The sequence below is a fragment of the Mugil cephalus genome, chromosome 10 (genome assembly GCF_022458985.1).
Source record: "Mugil cephalus isolate CIBA_MC_2020 chromosome 10, CIBA_Mcephalus_1.1, whole genome shotgun sequence".
Classification (NCBI taxonomy): domain Eukaryota; kingdom Metazoa; phylum Chordata; class Actinopteri; order Mugiliformes; family Mugilidae; genus Mugil; species Mugil cephalus.
Genome location: NC_061779.1, coordinates 13,036,483 through 13,063,253, shown reverse-complemented (window position 1 = coordinate 13,063,253; position 26,771 = coordinate 13,036,483). Strand labels below are relative to the sequence as shown.

At 42.7% G+C, this 26,771-nt stretch overlaps 3 protein-coding genes and 1 long non-coding RNA gene across 8 annotated transcripts; 1 reads left to right on the top strand and 3 right to left on the bottom strand.

Moving 5' to 3' along the window:
* Positions 1 to 554: 554 nt before the first annotated feature.
* Positions 555 to 14,292, bottom strand: ppp6r2b (protein phosphatase 6, regulatory subunit 2b). 5 transcript variants are annotated; one of them, XM_047595560.1, is made up of 26 exons: positions 14,069 to 14,292; positions 12,611 to 12,770; positions 12,292 to 12,447; positions 12,094 to 12,192; positions 11,658 to 11,844; positions 10,332 to 10,469; positions 10,175 to 10,240; positions 9,952 to 10,064; positions 9,752 to 9,865; positions 9,459 to 9,609; positions 9,028 to 9,189; positions 8,711 to 8,938; positions 8,531 to 8,595; positions 8,326 to 8,441; positions 8,128 to 8,213; positions 7,953 to 8,030; positions 7,770 to 7,867; positions 7,631 to 7,688; positions 7,288 to 7,409; positions 7,012 to 7,184; positions 6,772 to 6,928; positions 6,538 to 6,617; positions 6,034 to 6,244; positions 5,824 to 5,847; positions 4,963 to 5,097; positions 555 to 4,187 (listed from the first exon to the last, which is right to left on the bottom strand). In XM_047595560.1, the coding sequence occupies exons 3-26, from the start codon at positions 12,417 to 12,419 to the stop codon at positions 4,154 to 4,156; spliced, it is 2,823 nt and encodes a 940-aa protein (XP_047451516.1). In that variant the 5' UTR covers positions 12,420 to 12,447; positions 12,611 to 12,770; positions 14,069 to 14,292; the 3' UTR covers positions 555 to 4,153. The 5 variants fall into 5 exon arrangements, with proteins under 5 accessions (XP_047451516.1, XP_047451519.1, XP_047451517.1 ...); XM_047595563.1 differs by having other exon boundaries at positions 9,459 to 9,579; XM_047595561.1 differs by lacking the exon at positions 14,069 to 14,292 and adding an exon at positions 13,790 to 14,048.
* A 1,974-nt stretch (positions 14,293 to 16,266) lies between these two features.
* Positions 16,267 to 22,008, top strand: dnaja2b (DnaJ heat shock protein family (Hsp40) member A2b). The gene is made up of 9 exons (XM_047596112.1): positions 16,267 to 16,428; positions 17,986 to 18,045; positions 18,334 to 18,560; positions 18,649 to 18,729; positions 18,854 to 18,987; positions 19,084 to 19,280; positions 19,427 to 19,571; positions 20,052 to 20,179; positions 20,281 to 22,008. The coding sequence occupies exons 1-9, from the start codon at positions 16,351 to 16,353 to the stop codon at positions 20,467 to 20,469; spliced, it is 1,239 nt and encodes a 412-aa protein (XP_047452068.1). The 5' UTR covers positions 16,267 to 16,350; the 3' UTR covers positions 20,470 to 22,008.
* On the bottom strand, positions 21,895 to 22,433 carry LOC125014765. Its single transcript, XR_007113535.1, has 2 exons — positions 22,351 to 22,433; positions 21,895 to 22,272 (listed from the first exon to the last, which is right to left on the bottom strand). It is a non-coding gene; the product is annotated as an uncharacterized LOC125014765 (long non-coding RNA).
* Positions 22,434 to 22,894: 461 nt separating this feature from the next.
* Positions 22,895 to 23,679, bottom strand: LOC125014616. The gene is made up of 2 exons (XM_047595861.1): positions 23,299 to 23,679; positions 22,895 to 23,215 (listed from the first exon to the last, which is right to left on the bottom strand). The coding sequence occupies exons 1-2, from the start codon at positions 23,677 to 23,679 to the stop codon at positions 22,895 to 22,897; spliced, it is 702 nt and encodes a 233-aa protein (XP_047451817.1).
* Between the last annotated feature and the right edge of the window lie 3,092 nt (positions 23,680 to 26,771).

Below are 26,771 nucleotides of genomic sequence, written 5' to 3'. Positions count from 1 at the left end.
CCCACTCTGTTAAAATGAGTGTGTGTGTGCACACGGAGGCAGGTGCAGACGACAAAGGTGTTTTTTTTTCCTTTTTTATTATTAATAGTTTTAAAGTGAGGATGTGGAAAGAGGTGGAAAAGATGGAGACGAGCAGCTGCCGCGTTGTGTGCGCTTCGGACTACGCAGGAATGCGATGACACACATCTAAAGCCAGAGGAATGAAATCGCACACCCGCAGGTGTACGGGCACCGATATATAGATATGCCCAAGGGCCGAAACCTGCTAAGAATATGAGACGAGCGTGAACAAAAAAGAGGGGTCTTCATGATCTCTGTTACGCGAGTTCCCCTCCGCCTGCAGCGCATCTAGTGTATGTGACACGCAGGTTAATGTTTGCAGTGGGAAGGTTGCTGCATTGATTTCGAGAGGACGGTGTAGTAGGCGCTCAGAACAGACTGGGAAGCAACATAATCCTCTTGCTCACCTGCCCCTTAGGTAAACACTCCCCGTGTTTATAGTGTATGTGTGTCATACAGCGGACTGTAGGTGCGAGACAAGCAGAGGCCCATGCTTCTTCTTTGACATATTTATTAGGTGCATATCTGAATTTACAAGCTAAATTGACAACAAGTAACAGACACATTACTCTCTAAATGGAAAAAAACCCACCAGCATCAGTTTGCTTTACAAAAAAAAAAAAAAAAAAGTTAACTACACAGCCTTCGTTTCCCATAACTTATCTCGCACACGTACCCAAAAGTTATAACGTGAGAAATAAATAGCCGCAGTATAACGCAACGGTAACACCCGCGGTTTCTCAATTAAAGTTTCAGGGAACACACTGTACAATACAGCACGTACCCGACGAGGTGAACGAATGTGCAAACGTAACGGCACTTAAAGATGACTGTATCGTACCCCATGACGTCACGCGTGAAATGAGAACCTACCCGTAGCTATGCCGCTCGAGGAGAAGGGGACGCATATAAACACGAGGTGCAGCGCTATATAGGCTCGGGCGAAGGGAGGGGGGGATGAAATATTCCGACCCTGTACACGACCTCGACAAAATAAACAGCCCTGTTTTTCTCTACAGACCCTGACAAAAAGCAATCGAAGCTCTCTCTGCGCGGTTCCACTACACACAGCTCAAGGAACACATAAAAGCTGGCGGCGGTTTCAAACTCTTTCTTGTGTCATCCTCTCCTCCATGACGTAAAAAACAAAAAACAAAAAAACAAACACGAGAGAGAGGGATCAAACAAAGACCGCTGCAAAGAAAGGAGAGTACTTCACAGATGTGGATGCCCAGTTGTAAACCGGTGGGAAGACACACTTTGGCAGAAAGCATCGAAGAAGAAGAAGAAGAAGAAAAAAGTATTCTACATGATTCACTCGTTCAAGTCAGTCATTCCCGCCTCTTTGAGAAGGGAACAATACGGTGGCACTTAGCGTCACCAAATACAAACCAAAAGTGCTTCTCGAAAAAGTGCTTCTTAAAATAAATACGACCGTCTACGTAAATTGTTACATAGGCATATATGCAATTAAAAGTCAACTCCTGCCCTGAGAAAGAGAAAGAGACGAGGAGAAAGTAAAGCATGACTGTCTGGCACGCGCAAGTTTAAAGGATAATTCTGGTCAGTTACAACTCGGGTTTTCACAGTTTTTGCCTCGATTTTCTATTAGATTCTATAAAACGACATGTTAGTAACAGGAAATATCATGAGGCAATTCAGCAACAATTACCAGAGGAACCAATGCTTCATTTCATTATTGGTTTTGGACCTCTAGAAACCGCCTGGGGTGACTGTGTGTCTTTGATGTCTCGAGTACGGCACACACAAATCTGCCAATGACGGCACACATTACAGTGATCAACAGGAAGAACGAGACGGCTAACAGGCAGACATGAATGTGAAATATCTGAACTATCTGCAAATGATGTATCAGGAAGGAAAAGACAATTGGCGCATTTGTTGAAGCTGTGAGATAAGCAATGACACTGAATCTAAATGTTGAGTTTGACTATACATGTATAAGAAAATCGGACAAGACTCATTTTGTTTTTTGTGTTTTTTCTTTGATTAGGTGATTAACTGTGAAGACAGAGTAAAAAAATGCGATAACTTCTATTTATTTAATCAAAACCCAAAGATATGGTTAAAGCTGCAAAGACAGCAGCTAAAATCATTTATCATTTTCTCCCCTGAAAAACAACAATTTGATTATAAAAATAGTTTGTCAATTGACTACCGTATTAAATAACACATTTGTTCAGCTCTAGGATAAATGTGTGAACGCAAACAATATGATATAAAATATAAAAGTACATCTAAAAGAAAAGCTAAAAACTGGCGAGAGGAGATTTCACTCTTGCCTCTAAGTGGCCTCTTCAGCGGGGAGTTGAGTTTTATAGAAACGTATTCAAGGAGCTTCAACCAGTTGCTTTCGTTTCAGCTTTGTTTTGGACACATCATGAACCGGACGACTACGATTCTTCACAGACGATGAAGCGCTTTTTCTTCCTAAACTGTGAGGTATTATTTTAACTTTATTCACCTTCGTTTTCACACCCTAACTTGACTAAATTATACTCAAATTGGCTAAATGTGCAGTGCGTATATACATATGTACACACATAAGGAATTTAGGTTTTTAGGCATTTTAAAATTAATCTTGTAACTGAGAATAAGACCCAAGTTGTAACGAACGAGAAGTATCGTAGAAAAGTAAACGTTACGGAAGACGTACTGCAGACGACCCGACCCACCCGCATTCACAACATGCACGCTCCTAAACCTCCACGTAGGAAGCATGTAGCAAAGGAACAGGAACTGATGCTGGCCTATTAACAGAAACACAGACATCATTATTGCCTCATTTCAACAGTACAACACACATACGATACACACGTTGCAACCCGCGAAACGACCGCCTTTCCGTACGTTGGATTTATTCCAAAAATAGATATAATGTTTATATATACTGTTTACATTTATATTACGTTTACATGTTACCAAGAATAGCCACAACCTAATACAGGTTCAAATTTCACAATATTACATTTAAACAGCTCTGAGGGTGGTATGAATGCGCACATCACTGTGTCATTTTTTTCTTCCTTTTTTTTTTTTTTGGGGTGTGTTTGTATATGTGGCTGCGTACACATGCGAGTATTGTGCGCGTGTGTGTGTGTTACACAGGTGTGCTTTCTTTGTATCTGCATACCTCTCCTTAGACCTTTAGACCTGAGAATACACTCTGTACCTCAGACAGAGCTCAAACACACACACACGTTTACGCGCATGAATACGGCAGCAGCGCACACGCACAAACACACACACCTCTAAACTACATGTCAGAGGAGGACACGTGATCCTCCCAACTCTGATGCACCAACTGAACAAAAAGAGAGCCTTTGTTTCCCATGTGACCTAAACAAATAAAATCTTACTTGACTGGGAAATGACCTAGGTGGCATGGCCAGGGGAAAAAACAAGCCAAATAATTAGCACTCACACATTTGCACTACTAAACTGTCCGACTGACATGTACACTGAAATCCTGAAAACAAAAATACTGCTAGCTATCTCTGCAAGCATCTTGGCTTTAGTAATCTTGGCTGATTATTCGAATACAGTTGTCTTTACTAAAGTGTAAACAGTCAAATGCTCTGCTATAAAACTTCACTGGGCTGTGATTTTTATGCCCAGAGCGCAGACAGGCTCAAATAATCTGAAAATCTGATGCTCAATTGAATAAAAAGGCCAAATTTCACACTTTTTCTTAAGATTAAAGTGCAGCGGGTACGCTCTGCGTTACCTCGTGGATAACGGGAGAAAAACAAAAATGCATTGTGAAAAGTTCACATAGAGTGTAACACAATTTGGCTTTCGGGTGTCTGGCAGATTGAAATGTTCTTTAAAACATACATTTCATCTTGAAGCATTTCAGTCATAATCATGTCACGAAGGTGCAGTAGAGACGTCGCTGAGGTGGAGATTTCTGATATCCGACAGAAACGCAGTCTGACCTCAGAGCTGAGGATATTCCATTCGCTTACATGTCTTTACACAAAAATGAGCATTGGAGGGCTGCTAACCGGAAGCAAAGGTGGCATGGCTGTGTTGAATGATCGGGTGTGAAGTGTGTGTCTGTACCGCGTCATTAGGTCGGCCCGTTAGCGGACGACTGCGTCTCTCTGTAAGGTAAAAACAAAGAGGGACACAAATTCACTTATTCGTTTGCCACAGTTCAAACCTCAAGGCGTAAACTGAAATATTAAAAATACATAACCAAAGTACCAAAACAATCAAATGTGAATCTACAGCATGAGTCTGCAACAGGGGGTCCACGACCCCCACGGAGTCTGCGGAGGTACTGCAGGGGAGGTTGCAAAATCTTTGGTTGATTACACATTTTTTTTGTATATTTGTTTTAAAATTTCCCCCACAAATTTAAATTTCTTTCTTGATTGATATGAATCCAACATATCTTAATAAAGGGATAAAGGGAGCCAGAAAACTTTACTTTTCAGTCAGTACTTCACCCATTCAGCGATACAGAAGCTGCCTCAACAGCGCACCGTTTCATACCGACCCCATACCCCGCCCCCTATCGCTGCTGAGCCAATCACGAGGCACCATATTCCACGCTGACTCTGTCAGGTTCCCTGCAATTGGCCGAGAGCCTATTTAGTCCCCAGGTAAAATGTAAATGTATTTTCTATGTAATACATTAACACAGTCTGTGTAAACCTTTTGTGTCCTAAAATTACAGGAATTAATCAGGTGGGTAAAATCACATTACAACATATAAGATGGTTCAAACTATCCAAATAACAACCAGAATGTAAAGCTACAGTGTTTATGCATGTTTATGCAAAGGCTCTTCGGTTGCTTTGACAGAGATGAATCATTGTGTGTGGTGACCTCATCCCTCATCTGATGAGCTGTATACAAAACACACACACTCACTGTGTGACAGCAGCTGACTGGTTACTTGGACTGGCGGTATTCGGGCTGATACAGCTTCCATGTTTATTTCCTTTGTCGCTTTCTTTCTCGTTGTCTTTGACGGACAGTCCCTCTACTGGCAACTGATCCGCGTCACTGAAAACAGACAAACAAAAAACAAACAAACAGCTGTATTAAAATAAATAAATAAAAATAAATGGAGTACAGATATAAATGGAAGCTTTTGCTGTTAGCTAAGTTCCCCCACAGTTACCTGGTCTGTGCACATTGGTCATTATCATGCCCAGCTCTTATAGCAACGTATGCATTCCTCATCCTCTTTCTGCCAGAGCACAGCTGATCAGCTGATTGGCCAAAATCACACCGAGAGTTGAGCTGAGGGTCTCAAATAAGGATCTGTTTGAATGTGGCATGCTTCGCTGGTGCACTGTTAGTAACCTGCTAATCAATGTACTGGTTTGTTAGCATGTTGACATGTCGGACTGGTAGCAACCTTTGTTCACAGCATGCTATCTGGCCGTTAGTGGTGATGGTGCCCTGAATGAAAACAAACCACATCCACTTGGGTACTTTCAGCTTTTAAATAATTATCGTGTCTTTTTGTGTAACCGAATGAGTACCAAATGTTTCTAAAAATGTAGAGTGAACTGTTTCACGTTGAGAATATATGGGATAAACCCAGGAGAGGAATGTTCCTATTGGTTCTCCCAGTTGTAGGTTAGTGCGGTTTTTTTTTAATGAACTGGGATTGGCCTGAATTATGGCACAAGGGATTTTTACTCCACATCCTGTTAAATGCAGCAATCCTTCATACAACGTCAGGAAAGCATTCCCCACTTCAGGACCTCAAGCATAACATACCGTCTGACTGCAGGTCTGAATACTCTGGAGTCAAGGGGAGACGGGAGAGGAGGGAACACACAGGAGGAGGAGGATATCAGACGAGAAGCAGAGAAGGGGGAAGTAAAATTTTACAGGAAAACGTTTGGACAAAAAAGGGAAGGGAAGGCTCTATAAAAGCACTTGACACTGCAGTAAAGGGAGAGAGGGAGCTCATACGGGCCACAGTACCTGGTGAAGACCGCCCTTTCGTTTTTGGCGTCCATGGTGAGCCGGATGGTCTCCTTGCCGGCGCCGGTGGTGATGGTCTCTGTGGTGACCGTCTCACTGGATGTGGACTCTGTCTTTCCTTCTTCCTCGTCGCTGTCTGAGCTGCTGGACGACGAGGTGTCTGATGCCACCAGTGGAGCTTTTCTCGCCACGCACACACTCCACACACATGCTGTGGACACAGCGAGTGAGAAGAAACATGATGGTCATTTCAGAAAGCGACTTTGGTTTTTAAATCCTGAGAAAATACATTTCCCCTCTAAATCTGTCACAACTAATTAAGGAATAGCTCTAACTGAAACAAAAGCTCTAAATCTGGGTTTGCAGTGTTTGGTAAAATGTGATTCCAAGTGTTTTAAAGCCCAAAAGGCGCCCATTCCATCAATCTGAACACACATGACTTCTGTTATTGTATTTTCTGAATACAGTATTGTATATATTATCAGTCATACTGCAGCAACTTACGGTTCTGGTTTGGTTTGGTGTTGTCTGATCCACTGAGCTCCGAGTCCACAGGAGAGCTGCATCTGGGTCCTGTTTCAGAGCTGGGAGACAGAGGTCACACTTAGAGCTAAGAAAAGTAATAATGCCATTGAGATTTTCTTAAAATATCGCATATTCTCAGTTATCACTCAAATCTTTGCTGTAATGTTTTGATTCATAAGTAACGTCTCAAATATATTACATTGCCAAACTCACCAACAGAAAGGCTGGAAGTCGGTGAACTTGGCCCACCCCTTCTCCTCAGCCTCTGTTGAAGTTGGTTGGGAGGCTGGAGTGTCCCAGGCGGCAAAGCCAGCACCTGCTGCAGGAGCCTTTGAGTTCACCTCTCCAAAGTCTGCAACCCATCCAGTGTCTGACGAGGAAAAGCATCACATTGTATGTATGTGTGCAGAGAAATAACTATCCTGCATTTCTATAAAACAAAAATGATCTAACTTTTAGTGGTCTCCGTCTGCTCCTGACTTGAGAAAGGATCCAGGTCGTCTTTAGGGTCTTCTTCCTCAGAGTCTGAGTCTGTTGCTCTTTCAGAGGCCTCAGAGCCGCAAGCTCCCGTCTTCTCACAGGTCTTATTGGCTGCTTGGCCTTGGGGGGACTGTGACCCACCAAACCTTGAAACAAATAAAAGATTAAGTAATAATAATAATATGTCTGATTGAGCCAGTAAGTGAGTAAGTAACTCAAGAATAATGCTGTTTAGGGACTTTTAAGTACCTGTTCCGGGACTTGGTTTGTGTTGCATAGTTGATCTCTTTCTCCTCCCATATGTCCTCATCGTCATCATCAAAGGGCTGAATCCTCTCCTTGGAACAGGCCTCAAACACGGCTGTGTTAGCCTGCAAAAAAAAGGCAGGTGGATGATTTAAACACCTCTCTTTAATCCCTGAGTCAGCTGTTTATGAAGGACGTTTTAATTAAGTTCTGCCCCCTTGTGGCTAAAAGATATTATCATTAAGAATTAACAAACTACAGAAAGAAAGAAAGAAAGAAAGAAAGAAAGAAAGAAAGAAAGAAAGAAAGAAATACAATTTGAACACAAATGTGTGAAAAAACTCACAGTGTCCTGGCCAGCATCAATGTTGATATTGATCTCTGCAATCCGGTCAAACGTTGCCCTGCAATGTGAGTGGGAATCACTCAGTCAGGCCATCATCAAAATAACACAATAGCGCAAAAGAATGATGTGAGTTATTTACCCAATGCTGTCATCATGATCTGTAAACTCCTCATCATTGAAGCCAAACTGGTCCACAAAGTTAGCAGTCATCTGCTGGATCTGGTAGTCTGAAAAAGCCTAAAAAACACATTGTGACTAGAATAATTAGAAAACTATCGCTCATTACAGAAGGCCAACGTATTCTGGCTTTCTGTGTATATACCTGCTGTATTGTCAGCTCCTTAGGGAAGGGACTCTCCATATCATCCTCTGAGGAAGGGCGCGGGTTTCCAGTGCCAATCTGGACACGAATACAAATGTAGCATTTAAAATCTGAATGTGAGTACAGTTATAAACAGCTGCTAAATACTGAAGACGTGAATGTGTGAGGGGTTTACCAGGTCTATGGTGTTCTTTCTATTTGTCTCTGACAGTGTCTGGTCCACGAAGGTTTCCCAGCGCCCTCTGTAGTCCTCTGGCAGCTCTACATCCAAAAAACACAACAACAACAACATTATAGAAGCAATACTCCTGCAGGGTCAGTTTCTACTTTTCCTTTCATGCACACAGGAATGTACACGTGCCCACACACACACCTGTGATGAGGCTACTAATCTGGGTGTGAACCGGTCCTTTCTCCAAGTTGTGTACCACAGTGTTGGCAATCCTGGTCAGGTGTCCCATGTACCCTCTCCTCATACCACCTTCTGACCTGAACAAAGAACGACACTTCAGAGAAACCCACAAATGTCTGCAGATTACCAAAAAACAACAGCACGCCAAGATCTCAAAGTTACTTACTGCGTTTTATCGTTCTCTTCCCAAGCCTCCAGAATCCTTGGGACAAGGTGGCAGTGCTGGAACAACTTGTAAAAGACAAAAATAATTGTTTAACTTCCCAAAGAGGCGCCATGCCGACCGCTAACGTGGACCGCGTGATGCATACGCCTCGTGAATTTAAACAAAAGCAGAGACACCTACATGAGTCACCATTAAGTTATGTGCAGAGTTTTCAGAGGTGACTGAAGGTTCGGACGTCGGGGCCTCAGTCGAATCCTGCTCTTGCGCCGCGTCCTGAAGCTTTTTTTCGTGCGAACCCAAAGCAGGCTGAAGCCTCATTTCATGGGCACAGGGCCGGAGGATGGCAGCAACACAGAGCTCCACTTGGAGATGCAGAAAGTTGTTCCACGTGTACTTGAAGAACAGATCCTGAAAAGGGGACATGCATTTAAAACATCGGTCACGTTCTCTACACCGCACTTTGAAATTGTGAAATTACAGCGTGTTTGCTCGTTTACCAGAAGAAGATCCATTGTATTGAGTCTGCAGAGCTCCTGTGCTACGACTGCATGGCTTGCTGAGCTGGTATAAAGCAGAGAGGCCACTAGTCTGGCCACGTGCAGACGTGTGTTTCCCAATGGTTCCTCCAGCACACCCAGGGTAGTCAGCATAGGGGCCCTCTGAAAATGCACAGATGTAGGGGACACTGTTTAGAGCAGTTTTGTTAAACAAGTGCAACTACCCTATAGCAAAGGTATATCAATGGTTGTGAATGGAACATAACCATAAAATAAAAGAGCGTGTTGTGAGTGTAGCTGTAAGGATGAAATACATTGTTATGACACAACTCTCCAGTTTCTTTATTGATTAATTATTATTATTGTTATTATTTATTACACATGTTGATAATAAGGACTTATAATAAATGATAATGTCTTGATTCAGATACCTTGGGTGGCTCCAGAAGTAACTGGTGGAAGTGTATCAGGTGTGGCTGTATGGCCAACAAAATGCTGCTATTAACAGTGTAACTTCTCTCGAATCCCTGAGCGTCCATTACACCGTCCACCCTGTCATACACGCAGACAGAAAACACTTTTCTAAAAGAGAAAATAGATGTGTGAAGCAACTGATAACACAGAAAATTAAGGCCAACGATCCAGACTTGCTCTGGATACAAGCTGGGATAAATCGTAAAGGCCAGTGGTCATGTTTAAAATGTATTCACAGTCTCTCACTCACACAGGCCTCCTGATTTCCAGCAGGGTGAGAAGAACCTGAATCCCATTGACGATACAGCTCTCAGTCCTCTCTCCTGAGAACATGTTCTGCAACAACTGCTCCACACACTCCTGCCTGTGGAAACACAAGAGAGTGACGCTGCCTCTGCATCCTGTTTGAAGAGTGTGAACATGCATGCATGCACGTATCTCCTGACTTACGACTCCAGCACGGTCAGCAAAGGGTCAGGCTGTGAAATCTCTTGGAGCTGATTGGCCTGGTCTCTGCTCAGACGGATAATGTCGCACAAAGTCTGAGATGCATTGGACTGCCTCTGTGAGGAAAATTAATGTAAACGTTTAGACATTTAATCTTATAAGCTCTCTGCAGTCTTCAAGTGCTTTTGAGTGTACGTTTTAAATACATAACCATCTTCTATCCTACCTCTTCATCTCTCTCAGGGTGAATGAGCTCTATCAGTCTCTGGGCCAGTTTCTGTTCATTCAGCCACTGTTGAGAAAACATCAAAGTTATAACTGCACAGAAAATTTAGAGTTTAAAAAAACAAAAGTATGAGATGTTTGTTCCATTTCTCTTATACCGTAAGAGTCTCAAGTCGCAGAGGGGGTGGCTCTACACAACTGATAAGGCGCAGAAGCACATCCATCATGGCTGACGTATCAATGTGCTTCAGGACCAAGGAAAGGAATCCCTCCTTTCGTCGCAGGAAACTGATCACCTAAACAAAAGAGTGAGGAGGAGAAATGGAAAATTGGAAATCAGGACAAGATCGTGCCACTTTCATTTCCGAAATCTTCACTATTGTTTCCGGTTAGGAAAAAATATCATGACGAATAAGTGGTAATATTTTATATAAACAAACATTCGTCTTTTAAATATGCAACCATATCCTTCGAGCAGCACTTCTTAGATTGCATTCTGTCACCTCCAACTTTTTTTTCGCTTTTTGTGATGACAGAAGAAGAAACAAAGGCAAATATTTTAAAAACCTGAGTACATGCAAATACCAATGACTCCAGAATCTTTTTCTTCTTCTTCTTCTTCTTCTTCTTATTCTCTGATATATAATAAGAGTGGTTGAGCTTAAAGGCTAAGACGTTTACACCTGACATCAACAGTGAATCATTTCATTCAGGCATTTATTTATTTGAATCACTATTAATTAATTACTATTGTTCAACACAAGAATCTGAAGTAGGTGTCATTAGAGTGGCCTTTGAGAAATCTCAAGAGCCTCTTTCCCTTGGACAAACTGAGGTGTGCACACACGACCTTATGACCTTGCATATTTAAATAACTTGTATCTACACATTTACACATAATGAGTATAAAAATGCATATTAAGTAGCTGTGTGCAAAGTCCAACACGAGTGATACTTGTGGTGCTAAGAAAATAAGGCTTTCCTTGTGTTTTCAGTGTGTGGAAATCCCAATATTTGTCTGATAAAGGTGACGATATCCACAACAACAACAACAACAACAACAACAGTAAGCCCAGCCATTAGCTTTTGAGTTATGTTGGACTAAAATGGGGGTGAAGGTCAGAAGGGGTCACCAAAATCTTTTCAAATCCATACCATGTGTCACAACTTCCAGGACTAGATGTAGTATGTTAATCTGGATTTGTAAGATAATAAGGCTTTGAAGTAATCTAATCACTCATGAGTTAACACCATGTGCATGGTTGGTGTGTTGGCACGTCAGCATGTTGGCATTTCAAGGGAAACAAAACCCTATCGCCTACTCAGACGAGAGCGGCTTGTTCTGTGAGAATTTCTATTACCGTGCAATAAGCACCCTCAGAAGAAAGAAAAAAAAAAACACAGCAACAGAATAATAGCTGCGGTAGCTGTCGTCTTCATCTTGCATGCCCTTTGATTTACCTGCGTGTGTGAGCGTGTGTTACCTGCTCAGTCTTCCGTGCGATGAGGTTACCAATTGTCTTGCTAAAAAAAGATGCCAGGAGGGGGTTAAGTGGGGATGGCTGCTCCAGGAAGGCGTACAGGGTTTCCAGCAGAGGCTCCTCATTACCCAGCTTATCATTGATCACTCCCACATCACATGTCAACAGCTCACACGCTATATTTGAATACCTGTAATAAACAAAGAGAACACAATTTGAAGTAAAATGAGGCAACATTTTTTCATGTTGATTTTCCAAGTAGCAATTAAGTAGAAGTAGTTGTTGGATTGAAACAATTTGTACAAATACGAGCCTTTCTTGGGACTAGGCTCTATTATAAAGTGGCAAGTAAAAGATACAAATTAGTGCAGCACAAGCAGGACACATTCTTCCTGGACACCATTTACACCATCAGCATATTTTATACAAGTGAACCTACTTGAAGCGCTTGGTCTCCTCTCCACCAGCAGGGGGCTCTGTCGTGATCATACGGACCAGCTCCTGCATGCACTGATCTTGGCACAGGAACAGGAGCAGTCTACACATCCATGATGGTAAGGAAAGAGGCACCAGTTAGTAGAAGTTATCAAAAGTGGCTAAATACCGACATGAAATTATTTAGCTAGCACATGCAGACCTCCGGTTTTGGGCCTTGCACTCCTGCAGCACATCTTCCTCATCCATGAGCTCAAGGAGTGTGACATCCTCCTTGTCCAGTAAAGCCTCCAGATGAGAGGACGTGTGTAGGTCAAACTTCCAAAACATGGCTGACGTCACGGTTATGTACACTTAGCTGTTGATCAGAGAATGTATCACTGAGACTGATATTAGGTAGATGGATACTTCATTCATCTCTATTAGAAATTCATATGCCATTTGTAAGTTTTTTGTATGTTTATGACAGTATTTTTAACTTCATGCTGCATAAGCAAACCTGTCTGTGTGAATGCACTTACGTGTGGACAAGGAGCGGTATCCTCAGTTTGGTCTCGCTAAACGGCCATTTGTCCTTTAGATACTACATCAGTGAGCGTCGGCAAATTCACACAGCCACGGCACACCCACTTTACTCATACCCACAACAGACACACACAATCTGTAGAGGATGCCTCCGGCCTGGAGAAAGACGAGAAAAATAAGACAACAACAACTGTCACTGAACTATTTCCAGATCTGCTCTTTAAAAGAGGTTAATTCGGAGAGACTGTGCTTGCACGCCTCGCTCAGGAAAAAAAAAAAAAAAAAGCAGGAAGCAATGCATCTGTAATCGAGTTAGTGCTGCACATCTGCCCTGAGATTGATTTGAGAAAGGCCTCACACATCCAGTTACATAAGCAAATAGTATTTGGAGACAGAGAAGAATAGTGATGTTAAATAATAATAATAATAAAAAAATATTGGTGTGAAGCTACGTTTAAATTTGCAATACTTCTGAGAGTACAACACAGTCTTGCATGTTGACATCTGTGTTACTACAACTTGAGACTGGGCGCAGGAGTGATAATAGCTGAAGGTTTGTTGAGACAAGCATCATCCACTGGCTTTAAGTTCAACGTCCTGAAGCAAATCAGGCCACAGCAACAATAATGGATCCATTTTAATCAACCTGGCTGTTAGATGGGAATCATCCGTGCATAATCCTCGTGTTCAAAGACACCGGCCACACACGAGAACAAGAAGGTTAATCTGCAGTTTTACATCTTGAATTGAAGCTGTAACATGACTAACTCAACCAGGCACCATTGAAATTGACTGCACAAGATTATCGACTCTCTGCGTGTAGCTACACATCCCCCCGAACAAACATGTTGACGCTAAACAGGTGCCTTTTTTTTTTTTTTTTTTTGAGGGCACGAGGTTTTTGTAAATCCATCATTACCCAATAGCTATTAGTGGATGTTAAATTTCATGCAACAGCACAACCGTGGCCAGCTTTACCACAGGCCTACGAGGCGTCCCGAGATCATCTGGAAACGCTTAGAGTTAGCTATTAATGGACATTAGCTATAACACGGTAACACTCCGTATCCGTGTGAATTCATGATGTTACTGAGCTGGTCCACGCAAGTCACTTTAACTCGGCTCCTTTTTTTTTTCGGTGTCTGCAGCTCGAAACCACGGTGCCTTTCTCTTACCTTGCACGTAGATCGTAAACCAGTCCGTTAGCAGTGCCCTCACTCCTTGCTAGCGCTACCAAACTATTTAAAAACGGACGACGTGTAGATTAAAAGCTAATATGGGTCAGTTATTTATCGCTGGCTGCCTGGCTAAGTACATAAGCACCGGGACGACATCCTCCTGGTTCAGAGCTAGTTGCCGTCTTCCGACCACTTGACAAGCGACGCGGCTCGCACAAGGGTTTACGTCGGGACATGAGACGTTGCTCTCCGCAAAAGAACAAGCGGCTGTGTTACCTTTGGTCCATTATTTCATCAGCTGTCATGTGCAGGCTTGAGCGGCAACTCGGCGACTTTGAGCTGTCAGGTCACCCGGAGGCCCGTACCTGTCCGGTCATGACTGCGTTGTTAGCTAAACCCTTCCCCCGGCTGCAATGTCACACTGGCGTTTCACGGTAGACCACGGTAGACCGTAGCCTCACAGCCTGGCCTGCTGGACCGGAGGGGCTGTGTTGACTAGCGGTGTGCGATACCGCTAGATTTGGTATCGATACGACACCAAGTGAATACAAAGCCGATACCTTTCGTTTCTTTCTTTCTTTCTTTTTTTTTTTTAAAAAAAAGGTTAATGTTGATGCATCATCGATCTAAATATGAAGGACGACCTTTAAGTGTTTTGAGGATTTGCCTTTTGGTTCATTAGTCAGCTAAAATCCAGTAAAACAACATGGGCAATGTTTATAAGTTTTCTGTTCAGAAACGACACAAAATTATCACAACAAATGAAATCAATTTATTTTTCAGACAGGGTGTTCAGTAAAATAGAAATCTCTACAAATCACTAAATCTCTCCCTTCACTGCACTTTCAAAGTGCATTGAATGCAGAGCGAGTCCGCTCTATGACAGCAGCTGCATTTAAACAATTTAAGCAATTATGGAAGTCCCAAGCATCTCATCTCATCTCATCTCATCTCATCTCATCTCATCTCATCTCATCTTCTACTACCACTTATCCTCGCTAGGGTCGCAGGGGTTGCTGGAGCCTATCCCAGCTGCCAAACCCCGGATAGGTCGACAGTCTATCGCGTGGCTAACACATAAGACAAAAAATAAATAAATAAATAAACACACCTAGGGTCAATTTAGAATCACCAATTAGCCTAACAAGCTAATTGTACCTGGAGCAACCGGAGAAAACCCATGCAGGCACAGGAGGAACATACAAGACATCAGCATCAGTGCTAACCGGCCATGCCATCATTTATTACTTCTTCCGTTTTCCCATGACAAACAAGTTAATTTCCTCTGTGAACTCAAGATCTCGAGTTATTCATCTGGAGATCTCGAGAAAACTGAGGAAATTAACTCATTACCACGGAGACAGGAGAAATAATAAAGGCTTCCTTCACAAACACAGTCAAGTCGCCTCTTTAAATGAAACCCGTGCAGTCAAACGGAAACTTAAGTATCGATCGCATTACGTATGTATCGATCAATATCGATGACGCGATTGGTATCGATCTTATTGATATTTGGATCGATCCGCACACTACTAGTGAAAATTATCATCAAGCAGCCAGGGAACAACAAAAAATAAATAAATCAGCGATATTTAAAACGAATTCACTAACTAGTAAAAGAAATTCAATTGCCTCTGATTGGCAAACCTTGCGACTTGTAGGGCCTGCTGTCCTTATTTATTTGTTTGCCACTTTGTTGTAAAATTGACACTTCTAATAACGCAGAATGTCTCCCCCGTGTTTTGTTCTAAAATTGTATGATGAATACAAACGTCACATCTTCGGGTGTAGAGTAACACGCATAAAATTATTCTTTGTGTTAATGATATGTTGTGGACTAACTACAACACAAAGGCCACTGTGTGCCTGAAGAAAATGAGATAAGAAAAGATAAGGCAATCCCTTACTCATCCTGCAGTAGAGAAATGTATGGAGTGTTTACGGCTACGATCAGTACAAAAAAAATAAATAAGTATTTGTTATACAAACGTATGAACATCTTAAGTACCGGAGTTGTAGAAAATGCGACCGATGTGGCCTTTCAGATTATTTAGACCCCTGACCAGAAACTCCAATGCACCACACTTCCCTTAATTTGGTGCAGTATACTTTTGAGACAGTCCCTAACCTCGTCTCCTGACTTTCTTTAATCTAAGTAATTACTTACAAACGCAACCTTGTTATCAGTGGACAAAATTAGAAAAAGAAAATTCTGCCGCTAAAACTTTCATGTAAAAATAATAATAATAATAATAAAAAAATAAAATATAGGTACCAACATCATGAAGGTATTACACCGTGTAAACTGTCAAGAAAACATAATAGAATAATAATTTCATCCATTAATTACGGCAATAACTGCCCCCCATAAAAACGTTAATATTTAAATATTGTTGTTGTTGTGGTGCTTTGGTAAGTGTTTTTTTTTGTTTGTGTCTGCAGTATCCGGCAAAACCACGGGCAGTCCCACCCGGACCGGTTTAGGAGGATTTAATTTACTGTCGGTTCCTGGTTGAGCTGAACCTCCGCAGAGAGACAGAAGCTCTTTCTGTAGCATCATGGCCAACGTAGCGGATACCAAGCTATACGACATCCTCGGAGTTTCACCATCTGCCTCCGAAAATGAACTGAAAAAGGTGTGTAGTACTCGAAGCGAAGCGGACATTTGTTTGAGTTGTCTCGGAATAAGGAAGGGAGAGAGTTCACCGGTGAAATGTGGCCTAGAAACAAGATCATGGACGTTAGCTAGCTTGTAGTTTACCGAGTGTTAGCCGCTGCTAGGCTAGCCAGTAAAATTACCTAGCTAACTGCGAAATACTTAAAAGCGGTGTAAGTGGGTCACGTTACACGTCGAGCGGTTGTAAATTAGTGGTAACGTTTATTATTTTTATGGTTTGTACGTGAATCAAATAATGGAGTTGGCCTTCTCGAAAATACACCGGGGACCACGAGACTCGTAGCTTGCCGGCTACTAGCGTTAAACGATAGCTCCCAGCAAATAGACGGCTCCAATTTATCTAGCAACACCAGCTATAAAACCACCCTGCCAGCTAAATGCGACAGACAAATAGTTAATATCGTTACCGGGCCTAAGTGTAACATTTGTCGAAGAATTGAAGGACTTTGAGTCCACGCCGTGGATAAACTTGTGTGGTGGTTGTTAGCCAACGTGAACATTGAAACATCAGGCCATTTCTTAGTAAGTAATAAGTTAGAGGCCTCACTACATCCCCGAAAAAACACGATACATAATTCACCCATCATAAAGATTATAATTTCTTGTGTACTCGTGTATTCCCGTCGTTACGCAGACCATTATTTACGTCTGAGTCTAAACTCCATCAAGATAATAGCGTCTCGTCCCCAGCTGTGTTTATTTCTGCCATTTTTTTTAACGCACGTTTGTTGGATGGCTTCTAAAGTCATCCTCGTTTTGTGTGAAAATGTACGGCCTTCGTTTTGTTGACTTATATGAGTCAGCAGATCAAGACGGTTGTTACGTTACCGGTGAGGCAAACTCAAAAGGGTTTTCTAAAGAATGTGAGATGACTAAAGCAGCCATGCTCTCCCCTATGACCTGATGTTTCTGACAGGCAAGGCAGGCCCACAATGCAAGTACTTTTGACTAATAGAGTGGCAAGTACTTTTGACTAATATAGAGCTTGCGGTTTCCATTACCCATAGAAATGCGCAAAACCTAAATATCACAATAAAGACCGATAAATGGAAATACCTACATGTCAAAAATAACTCTCAAATATTGCTAAAATAATGTATATATTTTTGAGGTAGTTTTTCAGACTTATGATTGAATAGTGTGGCAAAAGTGGGAAGTAAAAACACTATTTTCCTCTTGTCACCTGAGGTGAGCAGGGGGTCATGTGATCAGTTCATTTAAATTTCATTTTCCTCAAAGCTAAGTCTTGTCTTAAGAGAATAATGGGATATTGCGAAACCAGGCTCTACAAGAGTTACAGCTCATTCTCAAAACACCTTTCAGTGGAAACATGTATGAAGCATAATTGCTCTTGATCAAAATTTCAGAAATATCACTTTTACTTTGCGTAAAACTGTAATGCTAACGCAGCTACAGATACACTTTAGTAAGTTGTTAGTTGCTAGCAGAGGCGTTTAACACCTGATCTCAGGTCAGCCCCACAACTTTGTTGATGCTGATTTTTGGTTTATTACAGGCCTACCGCAAGTTGGCTAAAGAATATCATCCCGACAAGAACCCTGATGCTGGAGACAAGGTACGATGCACTGAAACATATGATGATTTCAACAAAAGCAGCAACTCAGTGGCTCAATTACTGGGATCAAAATATGTTAATCTGTCATGATCAACACTTAATAAGAGTACAGATATACCTGTAGGTTTGGATGTTGACTTGATTTTGAAAGAACATGACACTGCAGACTAAGACTGTCATTGTTGAGTTCTTCTTATTAAAAGGGGTGCTCATTGACGGCCTGTATGGAATGTCTTTTATGGGTGACTCTGTGTCAAGATGTCTCATTGTTCTTTATTCATTTTCCAGTTTAAAGAGATCAGTTTTGCGTACGAGGTATTGACTAACCCAGAGAAGAAGGAGCTTTATGATCGCTATGGAGAACAAGGGCTGCGGGAGGGAGGAGGCGGAGGACCTGGCATGGACGATATCTTCTCCCACATTTTTGGTGGAGGACTCTTTGGGTTCATGGGGGGACAAGGAAGAGGACGCAATGGAGGCAGGAGGAGAGGAGAAGATATGGTTCACCCTCTAAAGTACTTATTTTATACTGATCTAGTTTGTGTCCTTTAGTGTGTTGTTCTTATATAAAATATTCTTACAACTTTTTTTTTTTTGTCACAGAGTTTCTCTTGAAGACCTCTACAATGGCAAAACCACAAAACTGCAGCTCAGTAAGAATGTGCTGTGTGGTGCCTGTAATGGGTAAGTGTACTTTTGTTATAGTTTAGTGTTTAAAAACATTGATTTGTAATTTTGAAGCCCATGGGGGAAAAAATTTATATCAATGCTAATTATTTTTTTGTTTGTTTGTTTCTTCTGCTTCTAGTCAAGGCGGTAAGGCAGGAGCAGTGCAGAAGTGTGTGGCATGCAGAGGACGGGGAATGAGAATCATGATTAGACAGCTTGCCCCTGGGATGGTCCAACAGATGCAGTCAGTCTGTACGGACTGCAATGGAGAGGGTAAGCACCCACATACAGAAAAATATGGGTTATGTACAATCACAAACAAAGCAGCTTTCTAAAATAATCTTATCTATTTGTGTGTGCGTGTGGCAGGTGAGGTGATAAATGAGAAGGACCGCTGCAGAAAATGTGAAGGTCATAAAGTGTGTAAGGAGACTAAGCTTCTGGAGGTTCATGTGGACAAAGGCATGAGACACGGACAGAAGATCACGTTCTCTGGAGAAGCTGACCAAGCACCAGGCGTTGAACCAGGAGACATTGTTCTGGTGCTGCAAGAGAAAGAACATGAGGTACCCTAAAACAGACAGATGGCACCGGATATCGGCTGTAAAGCTGTTTTATTTGTCATGGCTAATTAGAGAGCAACTTGTATGAAGAACAAACTACATTTAATGAACTAATGTATCGTAATGACTGTGAATTCAATCTGAAACAGGAATTCCGCCGTGAAGGCAGTGACCTTCACATGGTCCAACGGATCGGCCTGGTTGAAGCTCTGTGCGGCTTCCAGATGACTGTGGCACACCTGGATGGACGTCAGCTGCTTGTCAAGTACCCACCTGGCAAGGTCATTGAGCCAGGTAAACATCTGCTTACTATATGCAGTTCATTTCTCTTGATTTGCTTTATTCAGGTGAATTTTGTAGTTGAGGAAAGAAGAATACCACATGAACATTTAGGGTTTATTGCAGCTGTTAAGGGGGTGGTGGTGCAAATATTTATTTTTGGACAACAGGTCAGTGGTTAGGGAGGGGGCAAAAGCAGTCCACACTAACACTTAATGGGGTTGCAAGCTGATCAGCTTAAATGTGATTAACTGTGGAAATGTTGGCTGCATGACAAAGTCCTTTGTACTTTTTTTATGGCATTTAAACCATGGAGGAGTGTACGTGTACATAAATCATTGATTTAAAAGCGTTATTGTAGCTTGTGATCAAATTTCAAGAGCAGGGTTTACTTTTAAAACTCAATAAAACTTAAAATGGCAAGACCAAAGTACTTCTGAAGAGATTCTTAATGCATCGGGATTTTTCCTTCATGTTTGTGTGTGTGTGTGGCAGGCTGCATTCGAATGGTGAAAGGAGAGGGAATGCCTCAGTACAGAAATCCCTTTGAGAAGGGAGACCTTTACATCAAGTTTGACGTCCAGTTCCCTGAAAACAACTGGATTAGCCCAGAAAAACTGAACGTGAGTTGCAATCAATAAATATTCAGTTTTGCACAATGTTAAACCTGGATGATTGTATTCTTTATGTGTATTTATTTATTTCTGCCATTTCGTTCTATCAGGAACTTGAGTGCTTGCTGCCTGCCCGCGCCGAGACTCCCGTTATCGCACCAGATGCGGAGGATGTTGAACTGACAGATTTTGACAAGAGTCAAGGTTCAGGAAGTGGAGCCCGGCGAGAGGCCTACAACGATAGTTCTGATGACGAAGGCGGCCACCATGGCCCAGGGGTGCAATGCGCACACCAGTAGAAAGACTCATACATAGACATCCAGACACATAAAAGCATATATACACAAACACCCCTTAAGTCCCATAGCTTACACCGTTCAAGACTTGCCTCACATACATGCACATTTCTCTCTTTTCATGATTCACATGAAAAAGAGACACACAAATACTTGTACACAAATATCCACCCTCCTCAGTTCCATGGTGCCCATAAATCAGAAATCCTGAACGTGTGATGCCCGTTTTGTGTTTATGGACTGTAGTGCTCATCAAAGCCTCCAGCAAGAAGTTGGTCTCATTCTCAGAGGTTCACTGGCCGAACTTGACTCAGATCTCTGTTTTCATCCCGAGCTTTTTCACTTTCACTGCTGGAAACACCAGTGTCTAGTGTATGAGATGCAAATATTGTCGACTATCTTGTAAAAGGTGTAGTTTAGTCAGTCACACACAACCGCATGCTGCTTCTTGCTGAAGATCTTGGTCATGTAGATCCAGGGCTCAGACACTAGAGAGAAATCTTAACACCACACATGTTTAAATTGAAGTGTGTCGCAGCTATCAGAGCGCCCTGCTGCCATCAGTTAACATCATCACATCCGTAAAATTGTGTCCTCTGTATAGCTTGCAGAGAACTGCACGTTTAACCCACCCCATTCTCTGAGGTTGTTGTTTTTGTTTTTTTTGTCTGTTTGTTTTTTTACAATGGGACGTGCTGGTTTTGTTCAGTTCCTTGCTGTCTCAAATTAAATATTAAAGCCCTAAGTATAGAACCTGCCAGCCAGGCATTACGTTTTATTTTAATCTGGAGTTTAAGTTTTTTTTTTAGTTTGTCTTTGTTGTGAGAATGATAGTGTGTCTGAGACTACATGACTTGAAGTTGTGTGCTCTCGACATGAGGACACACTTGCGTACTTTTTATGTGTGCAATGCAGTGGCTCAGTGTGTGGGAGCTTCTGTGGAATGTTCTGGCTTTTTAGGATGGTAGGTGTTCCTGCTTTGTGTGGGGCTGCAGTGCGAGTGGACAACATACAAAGTCAGTTGAGGAGGAAAACTGAATGTTTATTTGCTGAAAATATTTCCAATTTAGACCGTCGTTCTGCCGCTAACCCACCGGGACCGACACATCCTCCTCTCTTGCAGGAAAACCTTTGGGCCCTCCCCCGTATCCTCTGTATAAAATGTATCTCCATCGTAGCGTTGTTAACCAGACCTATGTCCCTTGACATATTAAAGATACTCCCATCTCCCATGCACCTGTAAATAGATACAATCCCAGTCCATAGGTGCATTCAGAGTCTACAGCAGCGTTCTTCTGTAGTTACAACTTTTTCTTATACAAGCGAGTGGCCTTCAGCGCCAACTTAGAAGTGTTGCGTTCTAATGAAAATTAATGGAACCACTGTAGACTGTTAACATGCACCTGTGAGACTTATTATGTATGTAAGTTTTGGCCGAGGGGGGTAATGTGTACACAACTGAAGGGGGTCATTGTTAAAATACATTATTGTTGATGCTTATGGTTGTCAAGATAATAATTAAACTGTATAATAAACAACTAATTGTGTGTTGGGATCTGCTTTGTTTTACATGTACAGCCTCGGTGCATATTAGGGAGAATCAGTGCTGATTAGGAAATTGTAAATTTGCTGTGCTATTTAGTGATGTGCAGGACATTATAACAAATGAGGAATCATTTTGGACTAGAAATATTAGATTTTTGCCAGACAGTCATTTAAACAGCAGTGTCACAGTGTTCTCCTTCCTCTCTTTCTCTGTTGTGGAGGGCAACTGGACCCAAGAGTTCCTTAAATCCTGCAGTATTTCTGCAGCGGGGGAAAAAAAAAAAAGGCTGTCAATGTCTATTTGGTCTTTTCTATGCAAATGAAAGCAGCTCCATTTACCTGTCTCTTTTGGACTGCATGACATTCGAGCGCTCTCTTCTGAGCTGCTCCAGTCGCTCTTTGACGACGGTCTTCTGCTGGTTCTTGTCTTCCTAAAACACAACAATAGGTCTTGGGTTAGGTATTGGATAAAATAACCCAGAATCCCTCAGAAAAATGTATTTACCAGTGGCAGATCTTGTGTGAGGTGCCTGAGTCTGTCTGTGTGTTTCAGGCCGAGAAGGTCCTCCTCTGCCTTTCTGTTCTGAATGATTGACAGACGCTCCTGAACCTGAAGGATTAACATGTCAGAACAAACCTGTCTCTCACTAACCATATGATCTTTCAGTGTCCACTTTTCTCTCACCCTCAGCAGTTGTCTCTCTCGGTCTCTCTGCTGCCTCTGTTCAACCTTTTTTTGCATATCCACCAGGTTGCGCATGGTTCTCTCTCTCTCCACCGCTGACACCGGGGTGTGTTCCCTCAGTGCCTTCCTCTCCGAGAAGCAACAATCTGCCTGGAACATGAGAAAAAGCAGCTGGGCTTGAAACTTAAAATAAGTGAATTATCTTGGTGAGTGCAGGGTTTTCAACAATCTCACTGGTGCTTCTGGAGAACGTTTCTGGTCCTCATTGTGAGCAGGTTCAGCTCCTCCAAGGTCCCACAGCTCAGACTCCATTGCAGTGGGGCTCATTTCCGCCTCAGTCACTTCTCTGCCAGCATTAGTTACGTCATTGGATGCTCCAGAACCGAGGCCATCTGCAGCATGGGAGTTCGTCCCAGAGGAATCGGCCAAGAGATGGGACTTGTGTGTTTGCACGTCATACCCGGATGCAGCTTCTCCCTCGTCTGGTTGATCAGTTGTTAATCCCGTATTCAAGTGCAGCTAATGAGAACATGAAAGGTGGCAAAATCAGATGAATTATATAGTGAGAGAATATTATGGTCGGTAGTGCCCTCATTTACTACCTGTTCTACTGTGCTGCACTGCTGCTCTGTGGACTGGTCATCTGCAGTATCAGAGTGAGTGGGTTTCAGCTCTTCTGTGTCTCGTTCCCAAACCGTCTCCTCACATCGTGTGGACTGGACTTGAGTCTTCAAACCGCTCTCAACATCCTCACTCTGTGACGTATCCCCTTGGGAAGTCTCTGCCTCATAGTCTGCTTCCTCATCTGGTGGTTTACTCCAAGCAAGCGTGATCAAAGAGCCTTGTTTCTCATAGCTCTGGGGGCTTTTTGTTGCGCCTTCCCCTTCTTCATTCTGGACACCTGCCTCTACATGGAGGCCCTCGTGGTTTAGGCTTTTTACATCTGGTGCGCTTAAAATCTCCAAGTAGGGCAGGTCTTCCATGACAGCTCCACAACCTTAGGCAATGCAAAGCAAATGATATCTTCAGCTGTAACACATACAGTACGTTCTCTATTTTTCATGAGTTGAGCAATACCTGAACAGACATCCTGCCTGTTCGGTCCATCTGCAGTTTGGACTCCATTCAGTTCACAGCTGGATCTTTTGACTGAGTCGACCGTATGAGCTTCAGATGATCCGCCGCTGATTTTTTGGTCATTGCTGCTGCCTGCTGTAACAGAGGCCTCTGAGATCAGGAGGTGGTGCAGGCTGGAGAAGTTCTGTGTCTCAATTTCAGATTCAAATCGTTCTTGCAGAGCTTGGACACCATGTTCACTCTTAACAGACACACAAGAGGTATGGTTAATAACATTAAATCATGTAGACACCGTTACAATTGCACAGATTTCTACTTTGAATGTGTTGCCATGGTTATCTTGACACACCTTATCCACCAGTGCTTGCAGTAAAGCAGAAGCTTGGACCTCCTGGAGCTCCATTAGGTGACTCAGGAGAAGTTGGGTGCAATCCTCCATCTGAACCTGGGACCATTCTCCTTGAGTCTGGACCTCATGTTGTGGCTGAGGGTTTGCTTGCTCTGTGAGGGTCTGGGTGACACTGTGTGTCTGTAGCTGAGCATAGATTTGTCTCAACCTTTGTACACATGCACTCCTTAAAGCATCCTGCGTATGACTGTCTGTGTAGAGAACGAGACACAAGAATATAGAAACAAAGGGAAAACAAGTTCTAACAGATGCCATATAAAAAGAAAATTGATTAATTTACCCTCCGCTGCAAGTGCTGTGCAACCTGGCCCTTGCAAATCCTCCAGGGAGACCGTGTGCACCAACCTGACCAGGAGCTTTCTCTCCAGGTCCTGAGTCAGCACAAGCAGCTGCAGCACTGCCTGCTGTGAGATGGGCCAAATCTGATGTTCTGCAATACGGTTGTGCTGTCTATTCTAAATCTTATCACAATATTCAATATAACTTTAGAATAATGTTATGAACCTGCTGCAGAGTTTGAAAGTCTTCCTCCTCCTCTTCCTCTCCACAGTGAAGCCACAGTGTGACCTGCTCTGCTCTGCATGGACTGTTAACAAGTGGCCTGAGCAGACAGGCGAGGGTACAAATCGTACAAAATTAGACTTGATCACATCACTTGCTCATTTATGTTTATTGAGCTCACCACGTCTCCCAGGACTGCCGTGCAGCCAGAAGAGCACTGTAGGACATTTTTTCTCTCTGAGCTCTGAGAGTTGCCAGTCTGATGTGGAGGCACAGCAGCCTCAGACTGTCCCCATGTAGCCTGGAATGTAACAGATTAATGGATCAAATCGTTCTCCCTCGTGTCGTCACATAAGAGCTGTGTGTCAGCGTGGGTGCCAAGTTCAAAACAAAAATCAAGTCAAGCACGTAAATTACTCCAAGGTATAGGTTAGGGATCCGAAGAAAATGTGTGCGTCACCTCTCGCCCAGGACCGTCAGCGTGTCCCGCTCATGTTGGAGAAATTTGTGTAACTCATTCAGGAGAGAAACAGCAGACCAGGACCGACAACCTCCGAAAGATGTACCCAGGTAGGCGCTGAAGGACAATTCACATAACTGCAGGTGAGTTGCAATTGTGGCATGCAATCAAGATATATTGTTGTGATGTTTGAGGGGTGAACAACGGTATGGTTATGATTAATGAACCACTCTCGTGTGTTATTCAGTGTTATTCCTGTGTCGTGTACTACATTTTTTTATTAGTTTAGATATGTGCAAAGAGTGTTAAAAAGGAAACTGGACTTGTGTTCATCCAAGTTGCTTCTTCAGTCCTAAGGGACTGGTGAGAAGTTGAGGACTGGGTAAATACCATCGGAAACTTGCTTGACTTGTTTCTGTAAGAACCAGAAACTTCTGCAACAACTTTCCATTAACGGCTGGATACTTAACTGTCGTTGAAGGGGGGATGGGGTTTGTCCCTTAACCACTTTGCCTATGAATGGTGCTCTAACAAAGCCATTGTCAGTCAGAGCCTCCAGTTTCAAGGTGTGAATGGGGTTGAAACTTCTTGGAGAGAGAAGTCAGGACTGTGTTGTAAATTGATGGCAGATTATATCTCAATCCACCTCCTCTGTTAAGAGAAGGGTTCTCCAATTTGACAAAGATGGCCTCCTTTACTCCTCTCTCAAACCACCCGTCTCCTCTGGCTAAAATTATGTTCTTGTCATCTTTTCAAAGGAACGTCCGTTGTCCTTCAGGTGTAGGTGAACCACTGAGTCATTCCCTGATGAGCTGGCTCTCCTGTGTTGGGACATGTGTTTATGGATGGGTTGTTTGGTTTCCCCAACGTACAAGGATATATACACAGACATTTAAATAACACTTACAAAAAAAAACGCCCTTAGAGAAAAAAGAAAAGAAATATGTACAGAGAAAATATAAATAATGTAATATGGTAATATGGGATGGTGGTGTTCTTCCTCTTGGTGTACTCCTCCTCCCTGTCTTCTTGAGCCTTTGACAAAGGTCCAGCTGGTGTATCCACACGTCTGGAGGGTTTGTTTGATGTGTTTCTCCTCCTTCTCCTTTCCATCCAATCCTGTGAGTGCAGTCTGGGCTCGGTGCTGGAAGGTTGTGATGATGCTGGTGGAAATCAAATAGTAAATGCCCATCAGTGTGAGTGGGTTTCCTAACTACTCTAATGTTGAGGCTTCGATCTTCTTCCACGCGCACCACACAGTCCAAGAAGGCCGACGTCCTCCTGAGTAAACTTGATGTTGCTCTCTACTGCCTTGATGTGTTGTGTGAAAGATTCCACCTCCTCCGTCTTGATCTTAACCCAGGTGTCGTCCACATACCTGAACCAGTGGATGGGAGGAGGATCCTGTGAGGGTGTTCAGGGCTCTGGTCTCCTCCTTGTAGAGACTTGTGACCCCATCACACAGACGTGTTTTTGCCTGTGGAATCCTCCATTAAATTGGAAATAGGTGTCTGTCAAGCATAGTTTATATAGCAGTGCTCTGACCTGTCAGGATCTGGCCCCGATTCTTAATATTTAATCATTCTGTGTATGTTCATATACTATAATTGTTGATATAATCTTGTATT